The sequence below is a fragment of the Ammospiza caudacuta genome, chromosome 1 (genome assembly GCF_027887145.1).
Source record: "Ammospiza caudacuta isolate bAmmCau1 chromosome 1, bAmmCau1.pri, whole genome shotgun sequence".
Classification (NCBI taxonomy): domain Eukaryota; kingdom Metazoa; phylum Chordata; class Aves; order Passeriformes; family Passerellidae; genus Ammospiza; species Ammospiza caudacuta.
In genome coordinates this window covers 57,659,544-57,680,890 of record NC_080593.1, presented here as the reverse complement: position 1 = coordinate 57,680,890, position 21,347 = coordinate 57,659,544, and the positions used below count along the sequence as shown (strand labels likewise).

General features: G+C 36.6%; 1 protein-coding gene across 1 annotated transcript in view; it reads left to right on the top strand.

Moving 5' to 3' along the window:
- Window positions 1-21,114, top strand: part of ICE1 (interactor of little elongation complex ELL subunit 1) — a 37,738-nt gene extending 16,624 nt beyond the window's left edge. The window contains exons 12-19 of the mRNA XM_058814169.1: window positions 4,233-4,585; window positions 5,734-10,167; window positions 11,918-12,086; window positions 14,961-15,121; window positions 16,660-16,850; window positions 17,999-18,105; window positions 19,028-19,126; window positions 20,056-21,114. Coding sequence (XP_058670152.1) covers window positions 4,233-4,585; window positions 5,734-10,167; window positions 11,918-12,086; window positions 14,961-15,121; window positions 16,660-16,850; window positions 17,999-18,105; window positions 19,028-19,126; window positions 20,056-20,237 — 5,696 coding nt within the window. The 3' untranslated portion in view covers window positions 20,238-21,114. The remainder of the gene's footprint in view (window positions 1-4,232; window positions 4,586-5,733; window positions 10,168-11,917; window positions 12,087-14,960; window positions 15,122-16,659; window positions 16,851-17,998; window positions 18,106-19,027; window positions 19,127-20,055) is intronic.
- The last annotated feature ends 233 nt before the right edge of the window (window positions 21,115-21,347 follow it).

Below are 21,347 nucleotides of genomic sequence, written 5' to 3'. Positions count from 1 at the left end.
CTGTTCTTGAGAAGTGTGCAGTTGCTTCTGCCAGGCATCTGCAACCACTGTGCTGATGAGGTTTTGCTGTAAATCAGATGAGATTCTTTGGCTAGATTATTTATTTTTATAAAATACCACATCTTAATCTGGTCCTTCTTGAGACGAAAAAACCACAAGACTTGTTTCAAAAAGTTGCTTTGTTGCTTGGAGTGAGGAGAGGACAACTTGCAACAGTGAATTGCCTTGCAATGTACCCAATCAAGACTAAAGTTTGAGTTGTAAAATATAGTTTGTTTAGTACCAAGGCAATCAATTTTAGCATTAGATCACTTATTTAATCTCTGCTTCTTTCTCCACTTTGCATGAAGAAGATATTTCAAGTAGTACATTATAGCTTTTGATGGTATTTTCAAATCAGAATAATCTTAATCTCTCAGAAGTGAGAGAAGGCAGCAGTGTAAGGGTTCGAAGCTACATGAACTAGATTCCAGGTTATAGATTTCAGAAGAAAACTTTATCATTTCATTGAGTCACATAATGAACAGGAGTGCGATTCCCTGGATAGAGTAAAATTTGTCTGTGAAATATGATCTTTGCGAGGATCCTTCCAATGAGATGGGCTCGGTATTCATAAGGCTTTTGCTGGACCTGAGGTTCAGACCAAGGTGCCAGAGTTAACACTTCAAATGAAGAAACTTACATATGTTGAATCTTTAAAAATTGCTATGGCAACTCTTCCTATGGTTAAATGGGTAACTGTAAGAAAGGTGTCTCATTGCCAAAGAAATGCAGTTATTAGTGACTGGGTTGGAAAGGGATGAGTAGAGAAGTTTGGAGAATTTCTTAGTTATTCAGAAATTATGTCTTCGATCCATTGTTCAGGGGAAACATTTAAATGAATTACACGTGTCAATATTCTTGGACTTGATATAGGTGCATGACTGATTTTGAGAGTATAGATAGGATGTAAAGTTCCTAATAAGTCAGTACTCTTGTGTAGTTCACTGTGAAAAGTTAGCTTCCTAATTTTCTAAATGGAGTCCTTTTAGGGGCAAAATCTTTACTGTGTTGCTGCCTGCTTCAGTGCAGGGTAAATTCTGAGCTTTGAAATGGTTGGCACAAAAAGACATGAAAAAAATGTAAGAGACAACCAAGTTCTGAATTTTCCTTATTTTCTTTGTTTCTATTTGTCAAAGAGCTCCTTTTGCCTTGGATTGGAACTCAAATTGTAAAATGAATGTAGGTTTGTCCTGAGAAAATTTAAAACATCCTAGAAGCTCTATGTGACTGTGGCTTGTAAATGGCTTTATAAAACAATGGATTGTTGTAATACTTATAAAATGTAAAGGGAATGGCAGAGCTTTCTTATCTTCAGTGAAAATGATGTGCTAGGGCCCTTCAGGTTGATCAGTTTCTCCCTCCTCCTGGTGTCCAGTGCAGTAGTTGAGATTTTTTCATGGAGTTGCTACATGAAGTGACTTGAGATAGATCTTTGAAATAGGGTTATTGATCAGTTTTTCTGATTTACTCCTTTAGTGGTGCTGACGTATCAGAATGTGCTTAAAAGTTTTTGATCGCTGAGGAGGCTATTTTGACCTATCAAATTAAATTAATGTTTTTAAATATAATACTACCATTGATGTTGCTTTAGGAATATCTGTGCAAGTTCTAGTAGTGGATTAACACAGATAGCAGTAAGGAAGCACACGATTTTTTTTTCCCCCAACAGAATGCAAGTTTTGCCAGTTAAATTAGTACATCCTGTACTCAAAACCATTTTGTGCACGTGCTGTTATTTCTACTGTGGGATGGTGTTGTGACTTGCCTTTGAGGCAGGGCAATCAGATTTGTTGCTAAAGGATCCCTTGGGGTGGATTAAAGTAGAAAACCAGTAAATAATTGTATAACAACAAATTTTTTTAGAACTGCTTTGAAACTGTACATGGAAAACACTGTAAAGTGGATTGGAAAGGAGTATATAGCTATTCTGAAGTGTGTGATCATCCTTAAGAGGAAAACTAGAAAAAAAAGATAGAGGAGAAAAGACAAAGATAACCACCACCTGTGGCTCCCATGATGTGTGGGTGATTGTGGTCTGTGATTTTGATATGCAGTAGGAGTCCGTCAGAGGTGGAGACCTGCATAAGCATCAAAATTTGGGGTTTTTATAACCCTCATTTTTCCAGTAAACACTCCAATACCTCCTCCAGGAGGAGTTCCAGACATGTACAATCTTCTTTCTCGAAGATCATGGAAGTCCGGCAGTGTCAAGCTGTCCGGTCCGGGTGTTTGTCTCTGCCCAGACACACGTAGGATGGCTCTGGGACAGCCCGCACTTCAAAGGACAAGTCTGGACTCTTCAGATTTTCAGTCTTTGGATTGTTTATTTTTTCTTATTTATAGAATTTTCTTTCTGCCTGACAGAGGTCTGACCAGCAAGGCAGCCAAGGGCACTCTGACCTCCCACTGGGCGGTCGTCTATTTTTATACTAAAAACTACATACATCATATTTACCTTTATTTCCCAATACTTTTCACTCATATTAACAAGTGCACCTGCACCATTGACCAATCCCAAAGTGCCAACATCACCACAGAAAATGGATGACAAGAAGAAGAAAGAAGGACAAGACACACCCTGATCCCTCCATCTTGTCTCCATAACCCTCCTGTACCAAAACCCTAAAATCTATCTTTCATTCTGTAAACACATCATTCTTACACCATTCATTCCCAAATGACTCTCATGTCCTCAAACAGGTGGCACATCCCTCGAAGGGTCAAGGTCAAGCCACCAGGTACTTTTGGCAACATTCCAGGATCTCCGAGCCCCCCCAAGGGTTCTCTCAGTAACTCTGGACATTCAGAGTGATGTGCTGAGTTCCCACATCAAGCAGGGGTGTGAGAGTGTGTGTTCAGGGGCTGGACAAAGTTTCTAAACAAAGATTCTGAGTAAACTTTCAGAGTTTTGCAGCTTATGGTACACGAAACTGTCATAAAAAATCCCTTACCCTGCCTGTGCAGGTAAATTGTTTAACAGCAGTTTCTCTTAAATGTAAACTAGCTTTTTTAAGGAAAAATTCAGTCACAAAATTCAGGTGGTTCACTGCAGATGGTGTACTCATATGTATGCAGAATAGGCTTGATCTCTTGCTTTAATACTGCTGATTTGGTGTCTAGTAGTGTTTGTGAATACTATAACAAGATCACACATACAATGTCATATAAGAATTGCAAATACTACAGAGTAGATTTTAGCTCCATATGACACACTGGGGTTTGGGAATTGTTGATTTCTACTGTCTTGTTGGAGGTAAAATTTTCATTTTATAAAATCATAGAATTTAAATTTCAGGAAACTGGGCTATCCTTTCCCTTTTTGAAGTATTTAGCATAATTATAATAAATTTAAATTATTTGTCTTTAGACTTTCCTGGATGAATATGTTTTGTCTGCATAATAAATGAGTTACTGTGTAATAGTAAAAACTGTGATTTGAAAAGTAACAAAACAAAAGTATTGCAAAGAATCACACAGAGTATTTGGACATGCTTTCTTCTTGTTAGAATAAATGTAAAACTGTATAGTTGACATCTTTAAAGGGTTCTCAACTGCTCTGTATCTTAGTTGTTTCAACAACTTTGTGCATAGGATATGTTGTGGTGCTTTTTTTTAATTAGGGCTTCAGAACTGTCTAAATTATACCATTAAAGCAAAATCTTGTGTGATTAGACTCAATATTTAAATTTAAAGAACAAACAATTCAAAAGCATATGCATATTAAATCATAAACTAGAAATGTAGCTAAGAGCTTCCTTGTTGTATTTATGGAAGGGTATAATTGTAACTTGCTTGGAAGCACAGCTGCTGGCTCAAACGTGCAGGTTGCTTAAAGCTGAGAATTACAGCCTGGGTGGGGAATGTCTGTGCACGGTTGTTTTGTTTTTTATGACTGTGAGTTACTGGGCAAAGAGTGAGATAAAACATATGGACCTTCAATCCTACCAAGAATGACCCTTCCTGATGAGAAAAATTGGGAATGTTTTAATGATCCAAGTCAGGCAGTTTGGGGAAAAGCTCTTTGCACATGCTGTTTTCATTAAAAAATAGGGAAAGCATTTCTGAAAGTGACTAAGATCTACAGAAATGTCACTTGAAAATATGGTATTACATTTTTATTACTATTATATATTATCTCTGTAAACAAAAATGGGAGGGCAAAAATTCTTAATGATATTTTTCTGTCTTAGACACCATACAAATCCACCAAAAGATCAGGAAGAGTGATGGCAAAACACTACCTTGGTGTTCCTCAGGGGAAGGTGCTGTAAAGCAAAATTCTGGAACAGCGATGATAATTCAAACAAGTACTGAGCCTTTTGGAGATGATTGTGCTGTGAACAGGACTACTGAAGAACAACTTCACAGTAGTGAGGATGAAAATGTAGATGTGATAATACAGACAGGCAGGGAGCACAGCGCTTCAGGCTTCTCCAGTCAGGAGTGGAGAGACCCAGATGGAAATGTGATGGATATATTGAATTGGGCCAGACCTCTTCCTGCTCTACTTTCTCCAGTACAGCTTTCACCACTGACTACACAGGTGAGTTTCAGGATGCATCTGACTTGGCACTTAACTTGGTCTTAAAATTACTAAAGGTACTAAAGAAATAATGATTTTTTTTTTTTTTTTTGTATCAGTGTTACTTACTCATGCACTGAAAAGGTCTCTGTGTGCTTAGCTCTATATGGATACTTCTTTAACCTTGTAGCATACTGCCTGTGGAAGGGAGCAAAAACATAATGTTCAGAAGTGTATGTGTTATGATTGAAACCCAGTCAGAAATGAAGTGCCACGCAACTGCTTCTGACTTCTCCACCAGCAGGATGCTGGGGAGAATCAGAAGAGTAAAAGTGAGGAAATGTGTGGGTTGAGATAAAGACAGTTTAATAGGAAAAGCTGCGCATGCAAGCAAAGCAGAACCAGGAATTCATTCACTCTTTCACATGAGCAGGCAGGTCAACAGAGCTCCATCATGCATAGTGGTGACTTGGGAAGATAAATATCATCAGACCAAATGTCCACCCTTCCTTCTTTCCCTCTCTTTATATGCTCAGCATGATGGCATAATGGGATGGGATGTCTCTTTGGTCTGTTGGGGTCAGCTGTCCAAACTGTGTCTCCTCCCAACTTCCGGTGCATCCCCCTAGTGCTCTCACCAGTGTGGCAGTAGGAGAAGCAAAAAAGCCCTTGATGCTGTGCAAGCACCACTCAGCAATAATGAAAATATTTCTATGTTATTAACACCATTTTCAGCACAAATCCAAAACATACCCCCCTTTCTGTGAAGAAAACTAACTATCCTAGCCAAAACCAATATACAGTCACCACCTATGTCTCAACTTGCTGTCATAATTTCCCAGTGGTGAAGACCTTAAGTCCCAATTTGTGTTTAATGTAAGCTTGGCTTTCATAGCAAAATTCCAGAGCTTGAAAGTTAGATCCTGCTCAAATGCTCATTTCCAGTAATTTTAGAATGCAAGTAGGTAGATAAAGAAGTCTCCTATTTTTACAGAGGTACTTTCATTCACTATGAGGAGCAATGGTGGAGAGAGTTGTAATTTTGTTGACCAGCCTTAATCTCTCAAAACCATTGCATGTCAGGGCATTCAGTGTACTTGTTTAAAAAAGTAGGTCCTAAAACTGATTCTAGGGTTCAGATTATTAACTTTGCTTTTTTTTGATTGAAGGATATGTTCTTGGGAGAAGTCACAGGTTCCAGTGATGAAGAAGATGATTGCAGTACTTCTGCACTGGAGGATATTTTACAAGAAGACCAAGTTCAGCCTCTGAGTTGCAATGTAATCAGCCCTGGTGATGAGTGTAACAGACAGTGCAAATCATGTGAGCATGGTTTTGATGCAGAAATCTCACTTAATCTGAGTTGGAATGAAAAGAATATTCATATGAGTCCTAAGACATCAAGGAAGGAAAGAGATGCTGAAAGAGAGCAAGTTGAAGGTGCTACTCTAATGACAAGCATGACAACTAACAAAAATTGTTTGGAGGAGAATTCTGGGGATGTGGAAACTGAGAACAGAAAACTAACTGGAGCAACAGCACACAAATTGGAAGACATGGAAGAACGGAAAGGAGATGGTGAGGACATGAACAGTGAAGAGGGAGATTCTTCAGCAGATTTTATGTTACAAAGTTTCAAGTCTCAGAAACAGGTAGAAAAATGTAGTGTGGTAGAGCAAACAGAGGAGAATGTAACCTTAATTAGAGCTGTTGATAATGAGGGTACACATGAAAAATGTGATGAATTAGTGAATGTAGAGAGAAATAAATTAATAGCACAGAGAGAAGCTTCCAGGGAAGCATCTGTTCTGCAGAGTGTTTCTCATTTCCTATCTAAGCAATGCATTGTGCTTCAAAGAGAAGATGCTGAGGAAAAATCTGATGAGTTGATAGAAAATAAATCAAAAAATGTAGTCAAATTAACTAATGTAACTGGAGCTATTGAGATCTCTGCACACTCTCAGTGCTCTGAAATAAAATATGACAGTGAAGAGATTCTGGAGGAACAACATATGCACACAAAAGACAAAGTGAACAGAGAATGTGAACCAGAGACTGTTGAAGTCTCTAGGGATTATTTACCTGTATCTGCTACTGAAGGAATCAGAATTTTGTCAGTCTTTCCAAATGATGAACACCTCAAAACCGAAGACATGAATATAACCAGAGCTCCAACTCCTGAACTACCTATGAAATTTAACAGAGGAAGTGTTCTAGAAATAGCTGAATTGTCAGAGCTACTCCATAGTGCAGAAAATGTAAAACTAGTAGATATAAAGGAGGTGGTAGGTTTACAAAGCAAACCACATCACGAGGAAGATGGTGGTAATTTATCTCAAAGGAAGTCAAACTTAGAAAATATACTTTCACTATCAAAGACAGCATGCATTATTGGTGCAGAAAGCAATGTAGCTAAGTGTAAATCTTCTGCGTTCGATTTTACAGAAGTGAAAGATGAAATAAAACAATCTGAAAACTTATGTAAGACATTAGAATGTGGGCAGTCCAAATCTCAAAACTTTAGACTGTTTGAATCTCTAGAGACTGAAGTCAGAGTTAATCCAGAAGATTCTGGAGGGGAAATCAGTGAGTTGTTAGCAAGAGGGGATACAATTGAATCTGTCTTAATAGAAAGTAATCCTATTTCTGAGGAACAGTGTGCAAAACCTCTGACTCAGCTCTTGATAACTGAAAATTTTAAATGTGATGAAATAGAAGGGAAATTAAATAAACAAAGCAAGGAATTTGTGACTGAGACTTGCTTCAGTTCACTGAAGCAGGAAAAGAATGTTGTGAAGAAAAATGATATTTCAGAGATCATTTGCCATCCTACTTCAGAAATGGAATATAGAAGTGGCTTGGCTTTTTCTACTCAAAAGGACTTGGAGAAATGCTGTATAAATAATGAAGAAACCAATTCTCCTATGCAAGTGGGAATTGGCTTGGAATCCACAAGATCTCCTGATCTAAATTTCAGTCTTCCGAAAGTTGTTGGTTTCCTTGAAACTAACTTAGCAGGAAAGGCTGCTTTTTCCTGTACCTGGGAAAACAAGGGACATACAAATTCCATTATGAGTAGTACATTTAACTGTTCTTCAGATAATTTAGAAGAGGGTGCTGAGATTCTGTCTACTGAACAAGTCAACATGGGCAAAGAACCAGATTGCCCTGAGAGAGAATATGTACACAAAAATGAAGAGACAACTTCAGATAAGGAGCAGCCAGTAGATAAAGAATCTCAAGCATCTGTTAAATCACAGATCATATATGCAAACCCTTATAAGAATGCTTTTCTCCGAAAGTTTGATTGTCAAGAATCAGGATGCAGGACTTCTACGTGGAAGGTTAGAACAGGTCCTTCTAGAACTTACTCACTAACAGGTGGGAGAGAAAGTAAAGAACTGAACAGTTTTGTGGGTTCTGGGAAAAATGCCATAGTAAATTGTAAAAGTGATTTTGATATGCCAGAGCAGAGCAATGACTCTGAAGAAAAGGACTGTTCTATACAAAAAGTGAAATATGTGAAGTGTTCTGAATGCGTTCCAATGTTTAGAAACAAAATGAGACCTTCCAGCAGAATTGCATTGGGTGCTCTGGAAACTGGTGCAATTGTTGATGCTGATTACCAAGTATGTGAGCTTCATTCAATGATGCACCCAGGAAGTACTTTTGCAGTTAGTCACCTAAAAGCAGACACTGTCGTGGGTATGAATACACACTGTGAACCAAACAACTCTGGAGATACTGCAAATGAGTGGTCAAGTGTGACTGGGGAGAGTTATCCTGAAGACTCAGCCTCTTGGAAAACAGAATGTATATTACTAACCTCTGAAAATACTGAGAGTGCTAATGAACTCATGGAGTCTAACATAGCTGGATGTATCAGTCACAATGAGGAAAGTCTATTAAAATCTGGAACATCAAAAGAAAGCCCCGTGACGCCAAAGGCTTCAAAAAATAGGTTACCACTATGCAAGATGTTAAGCAGATTCTCAGAAAATTGCAGGCTGACTGTAAAAACCAGTAAATTAAATGCAAGAATGTTAGCACTTGGCAATTTCTTAGAAGAAAATGATTTTGCTAAACTTCGGTCAAATGGGAAACAAGGTTTATTACACAGTGTTGATATGGGGGTCTCAGTGTTTGAAGAATATAATAATAATAATCAAACTACTTGCAATACAGGAGAAAGCAGCACTGATGTTATCATAGATAGTGGTACAAAAAAAAATTTACTCAATTATCTTCCAAATCCAACCCTCTCTGATGTAAGGTGCAGTTGTCAAACAGTTGGTCAGCTTTCTGAACCACAAAAGACAGTATTTGAGAAGTTACATATGGTGGAATCAGAGTCTTGTGCTCTCAAGAAGAGCAATAAGTGGAAGTGTAAAGAGCAAGAACTATCTGAAATCTTGACTGTTTCTACCAAAACAACTGCCCAAGTAATGCATACCAAGCTATCAAAGAAACTGGTTCGAGGTAAAAGAAAAACAAAGACTCTTAAAGTTACTCAGCCAGTTCTTGCAAATGCTAATACTTCTGTGGCAAAAAAATGCTCATCTGAGATGATAAATAAAATCAGGGAAGAGATAGGTCCTCCTCTCCCCCCCTTGCTACTGCCTCTGATTGCTACTCCTCCAAAAATTGCCTGTACTGTGTCCTCGGTAATGTCTTCTACAGGTCAATTCTCTCTGCTTTCCCCTCTTGATGACCTGATGTCCCCACTATGCAGAACTCCTGTTCTTCCTCTCATGTCCCCATTAACAGGTACTCCAGCAGTAAAATCTGCTATTTTATTTTCTCCTCCCTCACCCTCAGAAATGGCAGTAGGTGGAAGGATTCGCTCCTCACCTTTGAAATTTTGTACTTCCATTCCAAAGCATGCACTTCTTGTTCCAGGAAGATTTCCTCTCTTTGCAGCAGTTAGTGCTGGTCCAGGTGCCCCTCAGGAGAACTCTGTGAAAATATTGGACACTATGTATCCAGAGCTGTCTGCAAGGGCAAGGACACTAAACATTCTGAAAGGCAATATTCAGCTTAACCGATGTACTTTTTCAGACAGCCAAAGTTTGCCAGGACCTGCGTCTCAAGTAGGTGGATTCAAAGCATTTGCATCTACATCAACTGCTTTTGTTAAAGCTGGGAGCAATTTGAAATCTGATAGTGGCAAATACGAAGACAAAGATGTGCAAAATCAGCAATTCTTTTCAAATCATCTTGGAAAAAGGACACTACTGCAGGTATCTATGCCAAGAAGTGCCAAAAGACTGAGACTGGAGAGTGAACCGCCAAGGATGGAGCCCAGTGATGTTATTGCTGTCAGAAATACTAAAAAAACCATCTCTGAAATGCAGGAGGCTTTCCATGGTATAACCTATGAAATCAGTGATTCATCACAGTGTTCCAATTTAGAAGAATCACTACCAGTAAAGAAGGATTCTGACTGCCAGAAAGTTTCTTTGGCATTAAAGAAAGTTGCTGAATCCTGTTTTGACTTGTTACCAGTTATCAAAGGTCATGTGTATGTTGGTAATATCTCAAAGATTCCAGTAATGAGAGATGAAGAGAGAGAAGTTGTCTATGAATTTGGTATAAAAAACAAGGTAAGTAGCATAATTTTAAATTTTGTTGTTTAATAATCACTTCTGTGCAGATGGAAAGAGTCTAAGTTTGTAGTATTTGAATTCTCAATTGTTGTGGCAATGTCCTGTGCCAAAGTGTAGTCTTGAAAGGTTATTAGAAACCTAAATTTTTATAACATAAGAAAATACAGAACTGCACAAGAAATTACTTTTCAGTGGTGTCCAAGATGCAAAACTGCAGTTATAAATACATATGCTTTTCTGATGTATGCATAAACCACTTTATCTTTGCAGCATTTTTTGAAGTGGACAGTATTAAGAGTTGTAGTAGTTTCTCCAAAGTTACTCTATTTTTTTTTTAATTCAAAAAAATAAACTTTAATGTATATACTGGTATATAATTTAGTTCTATGTTTACCTTTACTATTCTACATCAGGTTATCAAATTTAATTTTATTGGAAAATTCTTCCCTTATTTTGTTTCTCAGAACTTCCTTAGCATCAGTGCTGAAAAATTTTGCTTCAGTTGCCATCTTTCTCATAGATAATTTGTAGTTTACAGCAGAGCAATTCACCGACTAGTACATGGCAGCATTTTGTCCTGTTACAGTCCTGGTACATAATTAAGTTCTCCTCAGAAGTTGCTACCAAGATCTCAGGCCTCTTTGTTAGGAGTTGTCAAGTCTGTTAACTTCATAGAAGCAAGGCTTGTAGCTTTAGGCTTTCAGGTCCAGCCAGTAGCAAGACAGAGTACATACTCCTAGTAGAGAGACATGCACACAGTACACACCTACTCTTATTCCCTTGTCTGGTTAGTCAGGTTGAAATCCTGGTAGAGGAAAATACATTCATATATATACAGATACTATGGATTCCCCCAGCAGCTAACATTAGGCACTCAGTATATTCAGTAGGTGACTGATATTCTTCTCACTTCTCATACACTGACAAACTTAGAGACACAGACGTATATACATATTCCTCCAGCAGCTGGTCTGGACTTGTGTCTGGGCCTCAGACTTGTGGTCTTTCAGGTGGCTGGCTTAGATCTTCTGGTTCCTCCCAAAGTTAACACTCAGAATCCCTGTTGTTCACAGATGCCCAGTCTGAACTGTGTGCTCTCCAGCACCTGGCTCCTAAACCTCTCATTCTACTCCCCACTTTGAGGTCTCCCTCTAAGCATCCCATAATAAGTCATGCACACTCTGCACAAACCCAATGCTCTTTTTCCAGCATCTCATATTAAGTTCCATGTTACTATAGGCAGCAACATCTCCTCCCCATCTCCTGAAGTGTGTACAGTGATCTGGAGAAAGACTGCTGTTAGCTTACCTAGTAACTCACACCTGAACAATGGGCTGTTTGTCCTTCTGTGGCATCTTTGGAAGTAGCTAAGTCAGGGTGCTTACCTTTGCTCTGATTAGGTTATTTGGGTTAGTCTACCTGTCATTATTCCTCTCCTCATTCTGTCATTATTCTCCTTGTTCTTTGAGGAAGACTGTTGTTAATCACATAACCAAACAATTTATATTAAAACAGTAGTAGCCCTGTTCTTCATTTGTTTATCGCGTGTTTATTCTGAGAAGTTGCCTGCTCCTCCCTCTTTTTTTCTTTCATTGGTTGCCTCTGATTTACTTTCCTGCATTTTATATATATGCAAACAGTATTCTTGCAAATAAGATAATAGTTCTTTTTACTTGTTATACGACTACAATGTTGTCAAGTATTCTTCAGTATGTACCAGTATAACAATATATTTTGTGTCTTATAGCATTTAGCAGAGTCCTTGCTGTGTGTTATTCTCAATAAGCTGAAGGCTCAGAAGAATGCCCCAAATTATAATTTCAGTCAGGCTTTGTGTCGACTCTATGCAGGAATTTGTCGACAGTTGGGAGATTTGGAAAGAGCCCGCCTTTTCTGCTATAGTCTACTTAAAGAAGGTATAGTGTGGTTTAGTGGCCTTATATCGTAAATGTGCTGTGTGTCTTTGCTGCAGTGTGTCAGAATTATTATGTTTGTAAAAACAAACAGAAATCCTGTTCAAGGGTTGTTTTCCTCTTCAAGGCTTGTTTTCCAGAATTTTTTTCTGAAATGCAGAAATATAGACTGTTCTAGAAGAAATTCTCCTTCTCATAGTTCCACCACATCTGTACTGTAGTTTTATGGTGGCCTGGGCTCTTAGTAGTCTACTTATTTTTCCAAGGAAATATTTAATTTAGGACACTTCGTGCTTTCATTTCCCCACCATCTCCAAAATGATAATGTGATTTCTGTGAATTTTGTCCTTTTAGCCTATTAGTATTTTCTTATTTTAATTGAGTAGGTATTGATTCATAAAGTAAGTGTGATTTAAAACCAGGTATTTAACACAGTGTCAGGAGCTGGACAATACCTTGATCAAAACCAGGATATTTTTATAATATGTCCTCCTTAAAATATTTTTAGTTTCTGTTATCCAAATCCTTGCTTTGTTGAGAAGTTATTTCAGTTTTCGTTCCCTTCCTTTACTCCCCTGCCTTTTGGTCACAGGAACAAAGTTAACACATATGTACTATTGCAAAGTTAAGAATCTAAGTTTTGGAAGATTAAAACTCACTAAGTTTGAAAATAGTATACTGGTATCTGTGTTTAACATTAAAATAAAATTCAAGAGCACTGACAAGCAGAGTGCTAAAGCTTGAGATTGTTTCAATTACTTGCTATGTTTCATATAACATTCCTGTCTTTTTTTTTGTTTTAATCTTAAAAAGGTTTGTGATTTCATTTTGTTCGTAATTCCCATTTTTTGAGGGGGTGTAATATTTTTGTTTGAGTTCTTTTTCAAATTCCTGGTTTCCCCTCTGTTTTTCTATCCTTCCGTCTGTTATAATTCTACTTTTACTTCTTTTATGTTAATAGTTTTAATACTGCACCATGTTAGAAACTATTACTTGTCAGATATATCTGCATCTAAAATAATAATTAAGCTTTTTGTTTTGCAGTATCTGACTGTGTTTTCTTTTTGTGGGCTCTTGCAAATATTAAACATTTCCCCTTTTTTCCTTTCTTTTTCCTTTCTAAGATCCAAACTTTAATAGCTTAATGCAGGCTTTTATTGGATGATTTTATCTTCTATACATTGAATTGCATAAGTTTCTATTGTCATTGTTCTGTGGTTTTATAGTAATTTTTTGAGTGAGAACAGCTGTAAACACATCTTAAGTTCGGTTTAGGCATTTTAAAATTTGTTTGGTTTTATTTGATTACTTTGCATTTATTTTTGTGTTTTCTCTTACATGTAATTTCACATATTCCCATCAGAATTATCACAACCCAAGCTACACAATTACCAAATTCACTATTAACAGTCAGTATTGCTTCTTTAGACCAACATCATTTGTTGTCGTGATGACTTGTCCATCGTTTTTGTTCTGTTCTCCTTTCTAGTATTCTGCCTTAAGTGACTATAAATAAAATGTTACCTTTCTGGTTAATTTTCCTTTCACCTCTCCTCTGTTTCCTCCCTTTTTTCTTTTTTTAAATTTTTTTTTATTCTCCTTGAACTCTTTACTCATCATTGAGTGAATTTTATAAGTGTTTCAAATTCCCGGGCAGGCAATTCTAGTTGCCAGTAATTCTAGTTCACCAGCAGTCCTGATAGAAAAAACTGAATTCTTCACATGATGAGCAGCTTCAGAGTAGAAGTTCCATCCAAAACACCTCATTGAAGTGTATATCTTTTATGTTCATTAAAGCTTCTTAATTTGATATATTTTGATATGTTTTCTAGTACTTAAGATCTTTCAAAAAATGTAGATGTTATGCTGAAGTGAAAAGTGAATTCAGCTTGTTTTTTGTATAGTGTTTCAGGCATATGCATTCCAGTATAGCATTTCATGCATGGAAGTAGTATCTGCTTTTTTACTTATTCCAATGTATTTGTTATTGCTTACAATCTACACATTCGTGTTTTATCTTGGTATTCTGCCTTGGAGCTCTTAGCTTTGGTATTCAGAAGGGTCTTTTGGCTTCCTGTTAATGGTCTGGAACTGTCCTGTCAACTGATAGTTGTCTGATACTTGCTCTGAATTACTTTATTGAATGAGGATTCTTCAATTATATGGAGTAGCACAAATTTTTACATCTATGGAAGTATAAATAGTAGCATGCAACATTCATATATGCTCACATACAACTTGCATAATATGCAACTTCTCTCACAAAGTCTGGGAAAACTGCTGAGGAATATCAGATTTCAATTATGTGAAAGTTCTTTGCAAGCTTTATATATATATATATATATATATATATATCCATATATATAATTACATATAATTTCACAGGTGTATGGGTGCAAGGTATTAGCAAGCACTGTAGATTTTTTTTTTGTTTGTTTTTTTTTTTGACTAATTCTAGTTTGGCCCAGTGATCAGAGTGCTTATTTGTGACGGGAATGTATTAGGTAGGTTGTTGGAGTTCATCTTCCAGTCTAATTGAATCCTAAAAGAATCCAAATTCAATGCTCTAAGACCACTCTCCTTAGTGAAGTAAGAAAGATGAAGGGAGAGGGAGTGAAATTACAATGGGGGAGGTGGCTTAAGGTTTGTTGGGGTTCTGCTGGTGTTTCTTGTTTGGTCTTTTTATTGGATCTTTTCTTCTTATTTACTCTCAGGACTGAGATGGGCCAGTATTCCTTAGGCTTCAGTTCTGATGTGACTTCTGTGCCTTTTTTCCCAGTTACCTTGCTGAATGTACTAGCTTTTAATGCCAGAATATATTCATTTTTGTGTTTTAAAATGTTAAAAATTTACTAAATTATTTCTTTTTTTCCTTAGACTATCCAGACTCAGAAAAATTGATTTTATTTATCACAAATGTATGGTCTGACATATTTGTCTTCCAAGGTGCAATTAACAAAGCTATGCAATTAGTTGTCAGGAAGAGTGCAAGCAATGAGATGCTGGCCTGTTTAAGTGCTTATCTCAACTGGGAACAGGTAATGTCTGATTTCATTGTCAATATTAGCTTTTGTCTGCATTGGTCACTTTGCTGGCTGAATCAAATCAAGCAACTTTCTTTTCTAATGAAGAGTGTGAACGTTTCAGGCATTTTCCCCCTAGTTGTCTAGACCCTACTAGAACACTAGAATACAATACTTTATTGTACTTGTTTTCCCATCTATGGAACATTAAAAGTAAAGGTTGTTTTTAAACTTTTAACTAGAGCATTTTTTGACTAGGGAATTCTTTGCATCTTTGGAACTGTTCTTTGAGATGTTTCTTTCTTTTGCTTTGTATTGTTGCTTTTTAAAACATGTATTTGTTTTGTCTTTTGTAGTTCTCTGTGTAACAGGTAATATGTTACTACAGTTATTTTCAAGATAAGCCAGTTTCTTTTTACTCATGATATTTATGCAAGGTAGACTGTAAATACTTGTTTATCACAACAAAACTCAATTACATAAGCAGTTGGTGTGATTAATACAAAACCAGTGATACCAGGAGAAGGATGATCAGTGAGAGCTGACTTCAAGCCTTTGAGCATTCGCCAAATCATTTAATTTCTATCAGTTTTCAGCAGGCACATATTAACATCCTGAAAAGAATGTTGCAAGAAAGGAAAATTGAAATAATTGGGAGCAATTTTATATCTTGCAAATGGAAAGCCAGAGGTGCTTTGCTTCTAAAGGAGTTTGTGTAACAGGCTTGTGTGTCTGTTTAAAGGCTAGGACCCCATATATTTGAAAATTCCATATTAATGCCAGGCTTGCTTCCTGGAAATAAAATAATTTTGTATATATCAAGTGAACAAAATCATATTGATTCATAGCTGTCCTAGTTCTGGCCAGAACAGGGTTAATTTTTGCAGTTGCCAAAAGGGAGCATGGCTGGGACTTGGAGATTAATTCTGTACCACCTCACATCATTACCAGGGATGTGGGGAAGGGAGTATTTTCCAGGGAGAATGAGTCGCTTCCAGGCCAGCATAGTGTGGTGGAGGGAGAGGTTGTGTACTGTTGTTTCCATGTGAATTGTTGGTCTCTCTTTTGTACCCTCCATCATTAGTATTTATTGTTATTACTGTTTGTATTCTTATCTCATTGCTGTTTCCAGTAAATTGTTCTTCTCTCAACCTGTGATCTTTATATTTTGTGCCTCCAACTCTCCTCTCCATCCTGCCACAGAGAAGAGGAAGGGAGGGGAGGGAGGAAGCTAGCCGTGCAAGCACTTCTTACCTGCATTGAGAGAAATAAAAATCCCCAAATTGTGGGAGATGAGAGAGTGGGTGTGAGATCTGTGTTTTTTCCTGTTTGGGTATTTTTTCCCAAACTCTCCTTTTAGTAAAAGTGTCAGGAAAAATATCTAGTATTTGAAGGTTTTGGTTTATGTACTGTATTTGTTTGTGCTAATTCAACCCAAAAGTTGATATATGGTGTAAGATGCTGTACAGAGTCAGTATCAAATATTTGTAAAGAGTTTGGTTCTGGGCTGGTAATTTTTTATGCATTAAGATAATTACCTTCTAAAATTCCAGAGTTCATCTTTAGATGCTGGTATTATGGTCTCAAACCTGCTTTTAGAAATGCAGTCATGTACAAAAGTAGAATTTCACCTACATGAGCAGTATGGAGAAGATCTCAGTGAAGATGCTTGGCAGTATATATTTGCTGTTGATTTACTCTGCTCTCATATGAAGTGGGATTGGACACATGATAATGTTATAAGGTATTGTGGTATTGTGTGATCATGACTTTCAAATGTTTTCCTTTGTGTTTTTTTCTGAGGTTTGTTTTGGTGGTGTTTTTTTGTTTCCCAAATTCATTATGACTTAGCTTTTAACATAATAAAATGTTGCATAGGTATTTAGAAAATGATGATGTTTCAGCTTGATGAGACCTAGATTACTGTGTATGTGTGCATTATTTTAAGATAGGAGAAATGATCAATGAGGAAATGTAGTATGTTATGGTATTGTCCCAAGAACCCTGTTAGAGCCCTTCTAGTAAAGAATTGCTTTCAAAATAGCTGTACAAGATTTTGAGATTGTCTGTCAGTGAAGCAAAGTGATTGTCTTCTTCTAAACTTACTTGTTGAATTCCCCTTCCCCCACAGTAGAAAATGAAGGTGGAATTTCTGATATGAAAATAACACTCCTTCCGTGCTGGAAGTGAAATATATCCATACTCATTAATTATCTTGATTTCAGTCTGATTTTAATTCTAAAATAATTATAATACTTAGAGTCAGTGTCTTAAATTTTCTTTGAACCTAAAATCCAGGATATGGACTGCTACCATACTTAACCTTGTTTGAAAGACTCCATTTTGACTGCTACACTGATCTGACAGCCTTGATTTTCTATATAGAGGTTACATGACTTAGGAGACATTTGTTTTTCTGTGACATAACATAATAAGTGATACTTATAATCATCATCTTGTATATAAATTCCATACCTTCAGATAGTAAAGAAGATTTTTTTGTTGAATACTTTCAAAATTAATACAAATTAGCTTCAGTGAAACATATGTAGTCTTAATTAAAGCCATATCAAGGTGATTGTCTCTTGAGTTGTGCTGGTAATACGTAACTAGGTCTATCAGCATAATTTTAAGAATTAAAAAAGTCTTACTTTGGGTCATGTTAGGTTTAAAAACAAGCATCATATCCTACTTGTAACATACAAACTGAATTTTCAGTCATATAAGATACTTACAGAACATATCAGCATGACATTTGAAAGTAACATGATTTCATATACATTTGTTAAGTCAGTCTGTGTGAAGTTAGTAATAGAAGAGTCATTTGTGTATGAATACTATAACTACCCCTTCATGCAGTATGAGATTTTCAAATTAATTTTTCTTTCACAGCAAAGTGCTTTGGCCTTCTATGGATAACTGGATAAAGAAGAGAAAGGGGCATGAAACTGCTCAATCAATTCGTGATAGTGTTATAGCATTGACACTCAGGCTAATTGGTAAGTAATCTAAATTCTTGGTTGAACTTCTGTTTTGTACAAGTATGTCTTTATGAAAGTGTCAGGCCTGTCTGGAAAGGGGGTTGAAGTATTATTGAATTTTATTGGATCTTTATGCAGGTATTTTCTGTTTATCAGCCTGTGGAAAGAAGGTATTTAAGTTTTCAGAGATGTCATATTGATTCATGATAACAAATACCAACATGTTTTATGTATTTAAAATAAAATTATCTGTAGCCACATATAGAATCATAGAAATCCTTAGTTGGAAGGGACCCACTGGGATCATTGAAGTCCAACTCCTACCCTGCACAGGCCAGCCCCCGGAATCACACCACATGCCTAATGCATCTTGAAATCAGACAGGATTGGTGCTGTGACCAGTTCTCTGAGGAGCCTGTTCCAGTGCCTAACCAACCTCTGGGTGAAGAACATTTTTCTAACAGCTAACCTAAACCTCCCATGACACAGCTTCATGCCATATAGTTTCCAGCAAAATGTATAAAATGCGGGGTTTTTTTATGCAATGTAATACCATAATAAATTTAAGTTGGATTAATTTATTTGGGATCTAGGTGGCATTTGATGTAAATATATATAATTTGAGTTTCAATAAATATTTTCAGTATGTAGGCTATATGACAGGGTTTATTTAAAAAATTGCATTCTTTCTGAGTTTTACACTTAAAAATTTTAAACCTATAGGAGGTTGAATCAATCTGATGAAAAATGCCTTGGGGTCTTTAGTTACATAAGGAATAAGACAACTGTTGTTCCCAAGACAACATGGTAACAGGAATTTTTTGTAGTTAAAATTTGCATTTTCTGTTGATATTCAACAGATAGACAGTTGGGAAGTATAAAAGCTGGGAAGTTGACTGTCTAAATAGTCAGATATGTAGTAACACTTTTTTCCTTTCAGGTCGATTAGGACAAATAGGTTTGAAGGAAGGCTATCTTGCTGCAGTGAAGAATATTAGTTCAGTAATTGGACTGTTTGTACAGCATGCAAAAGAAGAAGGTAATGTTCTTTTAGAGGAACTTGAGTGTAACATCCACAATGTGAAGTTTTGCAATGCCAGAATATAAATTAAGGCACACATGGCAAAACAGGCTGCTCTTGCAGTTTTCATTAGTGTATAACAGGTCAAACAGTTTTCAGTTTGAGTCCCTTTCTGTTACAAAGTTAATGAGCTATTAACAGTATTACCTTCTGTTTGAGACAGAGAAAAAATGTGAGATGGTTTCAGACACCTTGGAATTGGACTGTTTCATGTAAGAGCCTGTCAGCTGCATTAGAGATCACTTAAAGGGTGATCAAGTTAAGATCACTTGAAGGGTGATTCTGACTTGAGCAGCAATAACTAATATTTTACCTGAGCAATTTATGCTGACGCTTACTAATAAAATTGTTGTACTGGGAGAAGGACAGTTCAGGGTACTGATGAGATGAAACAAGGCAGTTACAGCAGCAGAAATCCACATTGTTAAGTTACTCTGGATGTTAAGTACATTTTGCAGTGAAGCATTTGTTATTGTTTGGGAGCTGTTTTGAACCACCTGTATAACTTCTCTTCCTTGCAATCTCAAGTTCTAACTTGGTAGTGTATGGTGTGCAGTGTATGTCTGTTTTTCAGACTCTGTAAACCTGACTGCTTTCTTAAGTCTGATTACTCTTAACTAAAGTCACTAGATTCTCAATTCCTGTATGCCCTTTGAGTACTAAAATGTTGCTGAATTGAGAAAACTGGAAAGCGTTAGTATAAAATGAGATGTTACAGAATTTGTGTGCACGTTGTCATCTTTCTACGTTATGGTGTTAGACATCACAACTGTTGATGTGTTTTATTTTCAGTTCTTGAATAATAGTTTCTATAGATTCAAGATTCCCTAAAACATTTTTGCTTATCAAAAAGTTTCTATAAGCTGATTTTTGTTAACTTTTTGCAGCTATTCCTTGGGGTGTGCAGCTGGCAGCCATATATTCACTATGTGACTTGGGTTCAAGCAATCCAGAAGGTATTGTTGAGGCCATCCATACCTGGAGAGCAAAAGTTCATTACAACATCCCTTCTGCTATCACAGATGGCATAGCTGAAATCACCTCTCTGTGTGAAATGGAGCTATACTAAAATGTAGGGAAGTGGACTGATCTAAAGGAAAAAGTGCCTTACCAATTAAGCAGTAGTTGGTTCCAGTTAAAAACCATACCAAGTGGTGTGTCTTCTTGTATGTCATGCTTTTAATAAGAATGTCTGATCATACAAAGCAAGGTCAAGAATTTTATTTGGCTTTTCTGTTTGAAGGAAGAGTTTTTATAAAATAAAAATACTTGCTTTTCCTAGTAGCTGATTAGTGATCTGAAAATGAGTGCATCTTGAACTCCTGATATAATTCTGGTTTGATGACAATAAAAATCAGTAACAGTTTTCATTTTTCTACCTACATCAGTTTGGAGTATGGACTATTTGATAGAATATTCAGTGTGACTTGAAAACTTGGCTCTGTTATTTTTTACCATTTTTATAAAGTAACCATTCAGATAGCAGAGCATTCCCCAGATTCTGCTTCATTTTGCTTGGGTTATCTTATAAACTTAATTTAAAATACTTGTGGAAAACAGGTAGGAATTGACTTTTTTTGTAGCCATCATGTATGGAGTAACATACTAAATATCTAAACTTGTATATATGGTGTATTCTGATGTGTCTCACATTTGATATTTTTTCCACTTGGAGAATTTTGTGTATGTAAATAGAGAGTTGGTTAAAAAAAGTTCATGTTCCTAATGATAGCTTCACTACACTCTGTTTTTGTATCTTTCATAATAAAAGAGATGAATACTATTGTGTTCTTGTTGACCTTTTAAATAACCCAGAGTTAACTGTGTTTCTAGCTTATATAAATACTGGTTTGGGGGGCAGCAGCAAATTGCCTGTTGAGGTAATTTCACTGAATGAATTGTCCATAACATTGCAGTTCTGGACATCCCTCCAAAAGTTTCTGGTATGCTGTAGAGGCTTTGGAAGTAGATTCAAAAAACTATGGAAAATTTTATTTTCACTCTGTGGTTGTGCCCATGTGAAGGGGGTGAGCTTTGCTAATGCAGGTTCTTACTGTAATGGGACCTAGCTTCTGACAGTTTTGTGGTGCTGATACGCATTGTGATTTTTGTGCCTCTTCTAAGTATGACTGCCAGTGGAGTCTCCTAGCCCTCTGTGAGTTTCTCTCCTCTGAGGTGA